Consider the following 12905-nt stretch of genomic DNA (forward strand, 5'->3'; position numbering starts at 1 on the left):
TATTAATTTACATAATTGTTGTTAGTGATTTAAATTTTGAAAAAAGTTTGTATATGCGGATGTCAAGGAGACGCGTGACGTTTGTTTTTTGAATGGGTTTTACCGGCTTCACCACGCTTCTTGTAAAGACTCATTCTGGATCATCGTTATTCTGTGGTTGTGGTACACAATGAGTACCTCAGGCTTAAGTTGACGTCTACGGGTGAAACCACAGACTACACCTAGTTCAACAGTACATTTTGTCAATGCTCATTATAATTATACGAGTAATTATTCAAATCACTATCAGACATCAACAAATATAATATTGATAGTGTATTTTACTGGACGCCATAGTTTTTGTCGTCCGCGGGCAAACGGGATCATGAACAATGATTAATGGACGTGTTCAAACAGACATTACAAACGCAAGCGGGTGTTTCTAACAAAAACTTGTTTCCGATCCGAATCTATGAATATCTATGACTATAATGACACTGTTGAGAGAGGTGTTTATTTTGTTAAGTTGGCAACTGTTGCCCATAGACTATAATAGAACAACAGATAATAAAATACTAATTTTATTTAACAACTAGCCGACGTCGCGTGGTTTCACCCGCGTGTTTCCCGCTCCCGTAGGAATACAGGGATAAGCTATAGCCTTCCTCGGTAAATGAGCTATCTAAAACTGAAAGAATTTTCCAAATCAGACCAGTAGTTCTTGAGATTAGCGCGTTCAAACATACAAACTCTTCAGCTTTATAATATTAGTATAGATTTAAACAATATTACAATGAAATTACAGCTCGTGCGCTGTAACAAAGGCGGGTAACAGTTCGTTTCACTCTTGAAAGTTTGCCATAGACTAAAATAAACCCCACAGATAAAAAAAACCTAATTTTATTTAACAATTTAAACAAAATTACACTCAAATTACAGCTCTCGCGCTGTAACAAGGTGCGGGTAACAGTTTCACTCTTGAAAGTTTGTCGCGATTCGCGAAATTAGCACGTAATAAGAACGCCATGCAGGTAACTGTCACCCGCACCATGCTACAGCGCACAAACTGTAAATTAAAATATGAAAGTATATTCAATTGTAAATTATAGCTATACCCACTATAGAAGTAAACTAATAATACAAAATTATATCAGAATAATAAATAAATAAAATAAAACCATCTATCAGAAATATAGTTTTTCTATTTCTGGAAGACCTTGGAAGATTTCAGGTTTTCTGGATTTCCTTATACGTAGTATAGTGAAAACACAAATGCGTTTGTGTGTGTAAGCTAAGGTAATGTCAGCAAAACAGAAATGAATTGTTAAATTACGAGTAGGTCGTGTCAGCCAATTTATAGATTAGCCCAGACAGATAAACATTTACAAAATGTTAGTGTTATATTATCATGTAAATAAAGTTACAGACGGACACATCAATTCTATTAAATGTAGATGGTATTGATGTAGATTTTTTATCTATGCTTATCTACTAAAATATAAAGAGGTTAAGTTAGTTGTGTTGCAAGGGTAATTAATCTCTGGATCTACTGCACCATTTTTGAAAATGCTTTCACCACTAGAAAGACGCGTTATTTGCGAGTGTCATAGTCTATATATTATCCCAATATTCGCACGGTAACGGGAACTAAGTGGGTGAAACCGCATGGCGTCGATTAGTATCTACTATATATCCTAATATTAATATTATAAAGCTGAAGAGTTTGTTTGGTTGATTGAACGCGCTAATCTCAGGTACTACTGGTCCGATTTGAAAAATTCTTTCAGTGTTAGATAGGCCATTTATTGAGGAAGGCTATAGGCTATATATTATCCCCGTATTCCTACGGGAACGGGAACCACGCGGGTAAAACTGTGCAGCGTCAGCTAGTCTTCTATAAACATAATTACTCGTAGACAAGTAACACACGAATTTTCATAGACAAGATTTTCTTCAATAAAGCCGATAGAAATCAACTTAGCCTAAACATAGATAAAAATCATTAATTAAACAACCACATGTTGCGAAAATGTCGTCAATTCCTGTATAAATATTAAACTTTTCCAATTAAGACCACGTCTGAACTGCAATTGCATTGAAATTGATTATAACTGGGTTATAACACAGAAAATATACGGTTACCTACTTGATGGTTACCATAAATAGCTATACATTCTATTTTCGAAATACGGCTTGGTTTTTTTTTTTGTTAAAATAAGGTGAACAGAGAGTTTTGGCGGGAAAAACGCAATCACATAGCTTTCGTTTTATTTTCATTATTTTGCTGCTTTTTATTGCATAAAGTAGAGTGTATTTTATGCAATGTAGATCTGTAAAGGTGTACAAGTGAAGTGGTTAAAGAAGAGTGTTTTAAGTGATTACTTTAATTTTTCGGTGGACTCTATCAAAAGTTTTAGTAAAGTTGCCTTCGCCACCTTCGCCTTACTAAAGCATGATTTGACTTGACTAGGACTTTCACTTTTACCCTAAAACATTTGCTTAAAACTCGGTACCTAACCTCAGTCCTCAGACATTTTTAATTTCTTTTTATTACAGGCAAAGATCGGAGATGCCTAGTGTCTTCAAAAAAATTTATACCACCCTCAAATAACTTTTCTGGATACCTAATAATTTCTAGACTAATGTTAAATATGGTATTGCCTTATTTTTTTTTTGTTCCAATCCTCAAAGCACTGAGACTAAATAAAGGATCAAATCTCTAATTTTATTCCTTAGACTAATAACCTATAGACTCGCAACAACTAACAATTTTTCACTCCAAACGTAGCCACTTCTGTGACTATGTGAGCCTAAGATCTAAGCTAATTACACTGACACACACACACAGACGTACTTATCGTAGCGTAACGATGCGTCAAGGGCTCCTATTTCGGGGCACATAAAACGACTTACGAATCATGCGACTACACACTATCTATGTGTTATAAATCTTTTATTCTATAAAAACTCATTACGAGCTTACTCTTTCCTTCCATAGATTATTAAAACTGCTTATTTTTAATTAACGGTAACGATCGTAACAAACTATCACCTTCATCATCATCATCATCATATCAGCGGATGGACGTCCACTGCAGGACATAGGCCTTTTGTAGGGACTTCCAAACATCACGATACTGAGCCATCTGCATCCAGCGAATCCCTAAGTATCACCTTACTATACAAAAAATATAGCACGACCATTTATGTGTAAATAGGCCTATATATGTGCAGTTTGAGATTACGAAGACTTATTGACTAAGAGCCAGCTATAGCTAAAATGCCTGCCTAAAAGCTTTTTTTTTTTAATAAATACTATAAACTTGGACTAATAACATAAGGACCTGCCTCGCTAGGCGTTAGTTTTCTGTCAAAGTATATGATCAACGATCTAATGCGATTATAAAAACTATCTCTATAGAATCGATACTTCGTAGTTGTTCGTATCCGTCGATGAAAAAGCTCCGTAAAATACCTTTTTGTGTACCCGTACGTCTCTAAAATCTCAAAACCGTGTTAATTGATACGTTTTGTCTTAATAGGCCTATGCTACAAGATAAGCAAAGCACTGCCACGCTACTCAGTCAATTTTTTTATACTAAGAGCCAGCTATAGTTAGACACACCTCATTTTATGGAGGCTACTCAGACTAATTACATAAAGACCAGTATCGCACCCAAAAACACGAACAAAAATGTCTGTCATTTTTAAACTAGAAGTGTTTGACCGTCTTTTATACAAATCAACTACACAAAAAGGTATTTTTACGGAGCTTTTTAACCGAAGAACACGATTACAACTGTGAAACATCGATACAGTAGAGATAGCTTTTGTAATCGCATTAGATCGTTGATCATATACTTTGACAGAAAAATAACGTCTAGCGAGGTCCTTATGTAATTAGTCTGAGGGAGGTTGTATATTTATGTCTATGCTTTTATCATAAGTAGATAAATAAGGTTGCCAATTAAGATATTATGGTATTTAGGTGGGTCATTTAGTACTTAATAAAAACTTTTGACTTTTGACTTATTACTTTATAATGTACTAGCTGACGCCGCGCGGTTTTACCAGCGTGGTTTCCGTTCCCGTGAGAATACGGGGATAATATATAGCCTATAGCCTTTCTCGATAAATGGGCTATCTAACACTGAAAGAATTTTTCAAATCGGACCAATAGTTCCTAAGATTAGCGCGTTCAATCAAACAAACAAACTCTTCAGCTTTATAATATTAGTATGTATAGATTTTCTTAGGATGTTTAACCTGTGATTTTTTGAAAAAGAATTTATAGTTTTTAATAACTAAAAGTTAATAAGAACTGATGCACTAAAATTACTTGCCAATAATGTCAAAAGCGGAAATACAGTTAAAAAAAATATTTTCCTACACCTATCTTTTGTTTTTAACTACCTGATAAGTTTATACCTATATTTGTTTTTAATTTAAAATATATTTTCGATTAAAAGAAGAACGAGGTTATTTTTTTTTTATTGTATCAGTTCATTTAGTTTGAAATGTTAAAGTTATTTTCTCATGTTTAAGGTATTCCACGTAAAGCCGTCGGTCCTAAACATTCTTTAAACAGACGTGTCGTCTCTTGCCCCATCGGACTATCGACATGTTAAATTGATGAATTTTAAACTACATAAATAAGTTAATTAAATTACAATTAAAAGTGAAAATTTTAGGTACACGAATGTGTTTTGTTGATTACAAAAAGCTTAAATAAAAGTTGGTTTTCTATTTAAAGTAAGTCGACATATGAACATATCTACGGAATAGAAATTCTACAACAAAGGAATTTCCAGAGGAATTCCACAGACAAAGACGCGTGTTTTTGTATGTAAATAATCAATATATATAAGTAGATGTTTTTTATTATTATGTCAAATAACAGTTTTAACAAATAATAACTCTAAAGGTAACCAAGGGACCGCAACTTAGCGACGGGAACTTTTTGGTAAAAAGCTCCAACTTTCTAAATATAAATCGACCCCGCTGACGCCGCGCGGTTTTACCCGCGTGGTTCCCGTTCCCGTAAGAATACGGGGGTAATATATAGCTTATAGCCTTCCTCGATAAATGGGCTATCTAACACTGAAAAAAAATTTCAAATCGGACCAGTAGTTTCTGAAATTAGCGAGTTCAAACAAACAAGCAAACTCTTTAGTTTTATAATATTATTAAGTGTCTGTAAGAGTAACATATTAAATTTAGAGGTCACAAGAACCGCTTAAAGGTACCTAAGTTTAATTAATAGGTAAAAAAAACTAAGAAAATTAAAAAAAAATAAGATTGCAAAGGCTGTATGGTCAGCGGTCACCAATGGTTGCAAATGAACTGAAATATTCGTTTAAAAGGTAACACAATTTAAAAAAAAGCATTCTATAAGTATGTGGAATATAATGTTAATCGTATACAGGAAAAAAAATCTTGTCTATTACCAGCGATCGCCCGCGACTTCGTCCGCGTCCTCTTTAATCCGGCCGTCGGAAAATCCGTTGTCAACGGATCTAAATATAATATATCTACGTTCCGGTAATACGATCAATTAGAATTATTTTATCTACGTAATCACAAGTGAAGCTTTCCAATTAAGTATTAGGATACGTGGTTTTTTTTACAATAAATTAATTGCGGGACTAAGGTACCAACCTAATGGTAAGTGGTAAACAATTGCCTATAAGCAGAGCAATACTGCATATTGCTGTGATAGACTAATATGCAAAGATATTATACTATAGATATGTCACTAGCGCGTCGAAACTAAGGCGGTCAAAAGTGGCTAATTGTCTTAATTTCTTTAGTCGCATAGTAGATAATCAACGAACGTTATTTAAACAAATAATATTTAAATATTGTCTACAATGTCAAGCTGTGTGTTCAGGAAGTGTAAAAACTATATATTTATTTACATAACACCAAATTGTGCATGTGTGCGCTCAGTAAAATCGGATCCCTTTTTGCGGTGATTTTGTATGCGCGTAACATATCTAATAGTAGAATATCTCTGGTAGTAGGCATTTACATATTAGCATTCTATCACAGAATAGGTGCAGATAAATTCTTACAAGATAATAGGCATCCGCAACTTCGTCCGCGTCCCTAAGGAACCATGGATTTTTTCGGGATAAAAGTATTAGTTGCTCAGTAACTCTGAAGCTCTATATGCCAGTGAAAGTCCCGTCAAAACCGGCCCAACCGTTTCAAAGATTAGCCTAGTCACACAGATAGACAAAAATGTTTTAGTATCGTAGAAATTTGACAATAAGCATGAAACATTTTGATATCTCGGACGGACACTACAATTTTATAATATGTATCGAGTATTGATAATGTTTTGATGATGATACGTAGGTACTTAGTTGTTAATTTTATGAAAAGTTTAAGCTAAATTAAAATACTGTTTCAGTTAATGGTCTTACAGCAGAAAGCTTCAACTAGGTAACTGAAAAAGCTTTTGCGTTATTATTGGGTCAAAAAGTAATTCTTAAACAACGCGTATTGTGAGATAAAAAATCGTTTTTTCCCATGATAAAAAGTATTATTAAGAATATTTTATTTGTAGCGCGTTTAACTCTAATGTTCACTTTTATTTATATACCACACTCCAAATATGTTTTTCATAATAATCCGTAAATCAATCGATTATAGATATATTAAAAAAAATCATTATAAAACTTTTGCCTTGCGTACATTTTTTTTTTTCATTTATCTACTAACCATAAATAGGTCAAGCAATCTTACAATAATAGGTTAAACTTTTCAATTAAAGCTAAAACAGAGACATTTTTTTTTTTAATTGTCCAATAAGTATTTGATTATTTTTACACCTTTGCTTTTCAGTCTCTGTCAATAATTCTCTATCCGAACTTTAAAACAAAAAACCACTACCAACTACAACACTACTAGTACAATAAAAAAAACTTACCCCCAGGAAACCTGTGAGGGAAAATCCTCCCATGCCTGTTGATGAGCCACGGGTACAACTGGTAGGACTCCCTGGGGACCGGCGCAGCGGGGTGCGGCGGCGGGTGGGGTGGTAGCGGACCCCCAAAGCCTTGCTGCTGATGTGCCAAGGCCGCAGCCAAAGCAGCACCTTGGAAATGCGCCAAGAACTGGTGGTGATGGCTCTGAGCATCCAAGTAAGGCAGCCTCTTTATCTCAGGACTCGGGAACACCGCTGGTAGAGCGCTCGGTCGTAGCAAAGGCCTCGGCGAAGGACTCCGAGGGGACGCCACTGGGGAAGGAGACCCGGGACTCGCCAACGGAGGAGACGTATGCTTCGGCCTCTCCGAACCACCCACTATACTGTCTATACTGAATCCTATCTTCGGCTTCGAAGGCACCGCCAAGACAGGCGTCGGTGCGAGAGGCATCATGCTTCTTTCCAACGTCACAAAAACACACCAAATCAATACCACATGTCACAATCACAATCCATCGCGCAAGCGATACATACGCCACGACGGCGCGCGGCCGAATGAACCTCGCCACTAACCGCCGGCTACGCGGGGTACGAGAAAAAAAGATAATTCGATGGAAATCTGCGCGCCCATTGGCTGGCGGCCACCAATGGGTGGCTTCAAACACTTAAGCGCCTTCGTTACACAATTCCTCGCTCTGCCATTGGTGGGCGAGTTTCTGAAGGCGGAATTTGAATTTGGAACCTTCCCGTATGGGCGGGCGCGGTGTGAGCCTCAACGTTCTCAAGCGGTTGAATGGAAAGTGTGTTTAGTTGGGTTATATTGGGTACTTTTGCGGAGCTTTTTGATTTGGCAGGATGTGAATCAATTAAGGCGCCGATTGGGTAGGTTAGCGAGCTCGTCTTTGCTCTTTTTTAGCCGTTCGCGCCGGTCGCATCGGCCGCGATGCTTAATTAACTGCTATGCTTTATTAGCTTAAATGTCTCGATAACATTTTTCAGCGGTGCCGAGTGATGTGTACATCGATAATCGATTCCGCACGTTTTCGTGATTTGGTTATTTGTGTAATTAATGTTTATCGATAAAAATGTTTTCTGCTTTTAAAGATTAGCCTTTTTTAATGGTTAAAATTTAAATTGGTTTATAGAGACACGTAAACTTTTATATTACCTAGAGTATCTGGTAGACTGACTGCAAAAGGAAGTTATATTAATATTAAGTATAGTTAAGTAATCAAACTTAATCAAAAATATCTAATATATTTTTAAAAGATAGATGAGTAACTACTTACCTAACATTTATTGCAATAGCCATGCTACGCCATGACTAAAAATACTTAATAATAAATTAAAAAAGTTTAAAATAATAAATAAAGTTACCTATCTAAAGTCTCAATAAAAGCTGAAAATTAAATGAAAAAGCGAGATTTTCAATTATGACTGAGCGCTGGACTATCACGTCTCTTTTTCATAATTTTTTCATCATCATCATTATCAGACGTTGGACGTCCACTGCTGGACATAAGCCTCTTGTATAAACTTCCAAACACCACGGTCTCGAGCCGCCAGCATTCCTGCAACCAGCTTGATATCAGACCACCTAGTGGGGGGTTGACCAACACTGCGGATTCCAACACCTTGGGACCCAACGTCCATCAGCACTTTAAACTACGTGCCCCGCATAAGGTCACTTCAACTTCGCGACTTGTTTACCTATTGTTTATTAATTTAAATATCCTATTTTATTTTATATGACATTATGCTAGGTACTTTTGTATTTCACATTTAAAATAAAATTTCTAAACATACCATCACAATTATGTTTGATTTAACTCAATTGCTATTGTCTTTTTTATTTTAATTACTCGTGTCTTTGTAACTATTGTACGCCAGAAATGGTCGATAGATAATTGTTAGCGACGCAAATGCCTATAAATATATTATCTGTGCCTTACAATAAAGGGCCGAAAACGGAACGTCTATGGTGTCATAGACAATGTGACTTTGACAGCTTTTTAAATAAATTAAACGACTTTTACGCCAAGTGCCTAACCGTCACCATATACGTTCCCGATTTAAGCCGTTTTAACAAAGTAAAACTGTGTTTTTATTAAGCCTGGCCCTTACAAATTGGTCTTCGAGTCGGATCATTGTGGTATGTTCCATACTCCACCGCCAATTATGGTGAACCGATGGAGCTCTGTTGAAAAACAGCAGCTAACGGAGCAGGAGCAGATCCAGCGAGCTGCAAGGGCAGCACTAATAGGTAACCAGGCGCTAATGTTAGAGGAAGGAACCAAACGACTTCTAGACCAGCTAGAAGAAAGAAGCATGCACCAGTGGCAAAGTCACTAGCAGCCACGCAGTGGCACCGGATGGAGCTTCTACGCACAGGAGGACAAGTAGGTCTAGAAAGCTAAGCGCAGCAGCCTACATTGTGAAGAAAACACAGCTGGAACTAGCGGCAGCGGAAGCAAAGGCCCGCATTGATGACTACATTCTTTCTTGATGAATACTGTTTACCAACAAATAAATAAGAAATGAAGGTAGAAAACGCATGTCATTTCATAACTTATTTATTTTAAATTATGTATTGTTTGTTTAAACAATGTTATATAAAATATATTAACCATATCTAATTGTTCTAAGCTTATTGATCAAATTTATTTTCATTAATTTAAAAACAAGTTATTTATAATTATTATTAGGTGTAAAAAGACTTGTGATTTATACCATCATTTTTAATTTGTTTGCTGGTAAACAGTACTCATCAAGAAAGGCTGAAGTATAGGTATGCTGTGTGTATTCTCAACAAATAAACGAATAAATGAATATGTTGGTAACTTTGGTTCTTCTGTCCACCTATTGAGGGGTATCTACACCTACCCACTGCGTATTTCACCACATTGGAACCCCAACTTACATCGGCACTTCGAATTACATGCCCCGCCCATGGACACTAGCTTCGCGACGCATTGAGCTATGTCGGTGACTTTGGTTCTGTAGATTCCTCGTTTCTGATTCGGTCACGCAGAGTTACTCCGAGCATAGCTCGTTCCATCGCCCGCTGTGTGACTCTGAGCCTTCTTATGAGGCCCATAGTTAGCGACCAAGTCTCGGAACCATAGGTCATCACTGGCAACACGCACTGTTTGAGTTTTGATAGTTTTTCAGTTTCAAAATCTGTTAATCAGTTAGTGCGTGAAAAAGTCGATATAAAATCCTGAAGCTTTTTCCAATACTAGGTATTCAGGTACCAGTAGGACTAAACTAGGTAACTGGACTAAATTGAAAGTTTATTTTACCTATTAGAAAACTACAAGTATTTATACCTACTAATAACACAGGCCACTTTTATTTTTTATTTTTTTTTTTTTATTTATTTTGTACCAATAATAGTAACACACAAAAGTAAAAAAGAAAAACAGTGGACAAGGAAACACTTATCTCTATAAGAGATCTCTGCCAGTGACCCTTGGCAGTGGGAGAGATTTTAAACAAAAGAAATTTATTTATTTATATATAAAGCACGCCAACAATACACATATTAAACGTTAAAACATAAGATAACACATATTAAAGAGTTCTGATATGCATATAAACAATAGGCGCACATAACATTTATATAATTATATGTCAACACTTAACTAATTATAATACTATGTCAAATTTATTGGAAGGATTAAATGTCAAAATTAATTATTACCTAATTTAAAATTAATAAAATAGTATACAATTTTAAAACAATAGCATAAAGAAGAAAACTTAACTTAATTAAATACAATTTTGAAATTAATTAACTAGGTAGGTAGATTATACAAAACAAAAAGAATAAATATTAAGAAAAAACATTAACATTAAACTAAATCTTACTAATAATAGAGACAATTTAATTATTATGGAGTTTAAAATGGTCATGCAACTTGTTTTTAAAGACATAGAAGGAATTGTGGAAGATGTCGATCTCCGGTATAGTTTTAGAAACTTCGTTATACTTGGCACATATTCGTCTAATGGGGGCCTGCATACCAAGGTTAGTTTTTACAAAAGGAATATGAAACAATTTCATAGTACGGTAGCGTGGATATCTACGCGGGACTGTTAGGGATACCCTTTCAAGTATGTTACCACACTTGATTTTGTTATTTAAAATCTTGTGGAGAAAGCATAAGTCCATCATATCGCGTCTTCTTCGTAGCGGTAACATTTCAAACTCCGCTAGTCGCTGGTGGTAGGGCATCCTATGCGAAATACCGGTCGATATAAAGGCAAGATGCCTAGTAAACGATCGTTGTATATTTTCAACGCGTTGGGAATGTGTACTGTAGATTGGATTCCAAATAACACTAGCAAACTCAAGACAACATCTCACCAAGGCATTATATAAAATAATTTTGGTCTTACAAGAGAACCCCTTTGTGTTGCGTTGAAGAAATGGATAGGTACAACAGAAAAAAAGTGAGAAAACATATTATACTTAATACATAAATAATAAAAGTAAATAATATTAAATACATTAAAAATAACACTAATAAATAAATTGAAATAAATATATAAATTATAACAGTACATATCAATACTATATATAAATAATAACTAAATAAATACATATATACATACATACATATAATATATCTATGATGATAAAGAAAGATAGGGAAATATATTTATTTTAGTCAGGGAAATATATTTATCCCCAAAGATTTGACAAATTAAGACATGTCTTAATTTCATTTAGTCGCATAGTAGGTACCTACCTACTTAGACAACGAAAGTTATTTAAAAAAATAATACCTACCTACCTAAATATTATTTACAATGTCGAATTGTGTGTTCAGGAACTGTAAAAACTAACTATATGGACCTATACCTACATAAATATATAATTGTGTAAACACAACACAAAATTGTGAATGTGTCAGTGGAGGCGCTAAATTCAGATAGCTATTTTTGTGGTGATTTTGTAGGCACGTATCTATCATACCTATAAATAGTATCGTTGTTTATCCCCTATTCTCACGGGAATTAGAACTACGCGGGTGAAACCGCTATGTTTAGCTAGTATAAAATATTTTCAATTTAGGTGCAGGTACCTATTTGTTAATTAATTTTTGTTATACCTACAAGTTACATAAAAGAATGCAATCTCAACAATCAGCTTGGTGATTGATTTTTGTTTTTACATTATGTTATTGATTGTAAAATTGAACGGAAGTGGCGTAAAATTATACAAACGGTTCTGTTCTATCGTTCCATTATTGCGAGGAATTATGTTTTGAGTGAATGATTAAATTATTTACTTTAAGTGGGAAATTTTATTGATTTTTTTAATTGACTTACCTTATTACCTTACTGAGCCGTGATAGCCCAGTGGATATGACCTCTGCTTCTGATTCCGGTGGGTGTGGGTTCGAATCCAGTCCGGGGCATGCACCTCCAACTTTTCAGTTGTGTGCATCTTAAGAAATTAAATATCACGTTAAATGATTATGAAACACGGCTAAAACTCACGTGATATTACGTCGGAGTATGCCCGACTAGTTTCGAACCCATACGGGGCCCTTAGTCATGAGCTGGTTCTTGCATCGCGGCACGATCAGGTGAGTTTTAGCCGTGTTTCATAATCATTTAATATGAATAACACTCACGATAGTTTAAATTCTAAATATCACGTGTTTAAAAAAACGGTGAAGGAAAACATCGTGAGGAAACCTGCATACCAGAGAATTTTCTTAATTCTCTGCGTGTGTGAAGTCTGCCAATCCGCATTGGGCCAGCGTGATGGACTATTGGCCTAACCCCTCGCATTCTGAGAGGTGACTCGAGCTCAGCAGTGAGCCGAATATGGGTTGATTATGATGATGATGATATATTTTGGACCCTTAATCCACGTAGATACGAAATTAATATTGTATATAATTTTGATATGAGTCAACTATTGTATCTACTTGTATAGCTGCTAAATTAATAATTCCTAGTAATTTAACTGTATAGATAA

The 12905-nt window shown here is 35.3% G+C and overlaps 1 protein-coding gene across 1 annotated transcript in view; it reads right to left on the minus strand.

Annotated features, from left to right (window-relative positions):
• Positions 1-7466, minus strand: part of LOC112044014 (homeotic protein empty spiracles-like) — a 42779-nt gene extending 35313 nt beyond the window's left edge. The window contains exon 1 of the mRNA XM_024079733.2: positions 6914-7466. Coding sequence (XP_023935501.1) covers positions 6914-7364 — 451 coding nt within the window. The 5' untranslated portion in view covers positions 7365-7466. The remainder of the gene's footprint in view (positions 1-6913) is intronic.
• Between the last annotated feature and the right edge of the window lie 5439 nt (positions 7467-12905).

This window comes from Bicyclus anynana, chromosome 24 (genome assembly GCF_947172395.1).
Source record: "Bicyclus anynana chromosome 24, ilBicAnyn1.1, whole genome shotgun sequence".
NCBI lineage: Eukaryota > Metazoa > Arthropoda > Insecta > Lepidoptera > Nymphalidae > Bicyclus > Bicyclus anynana.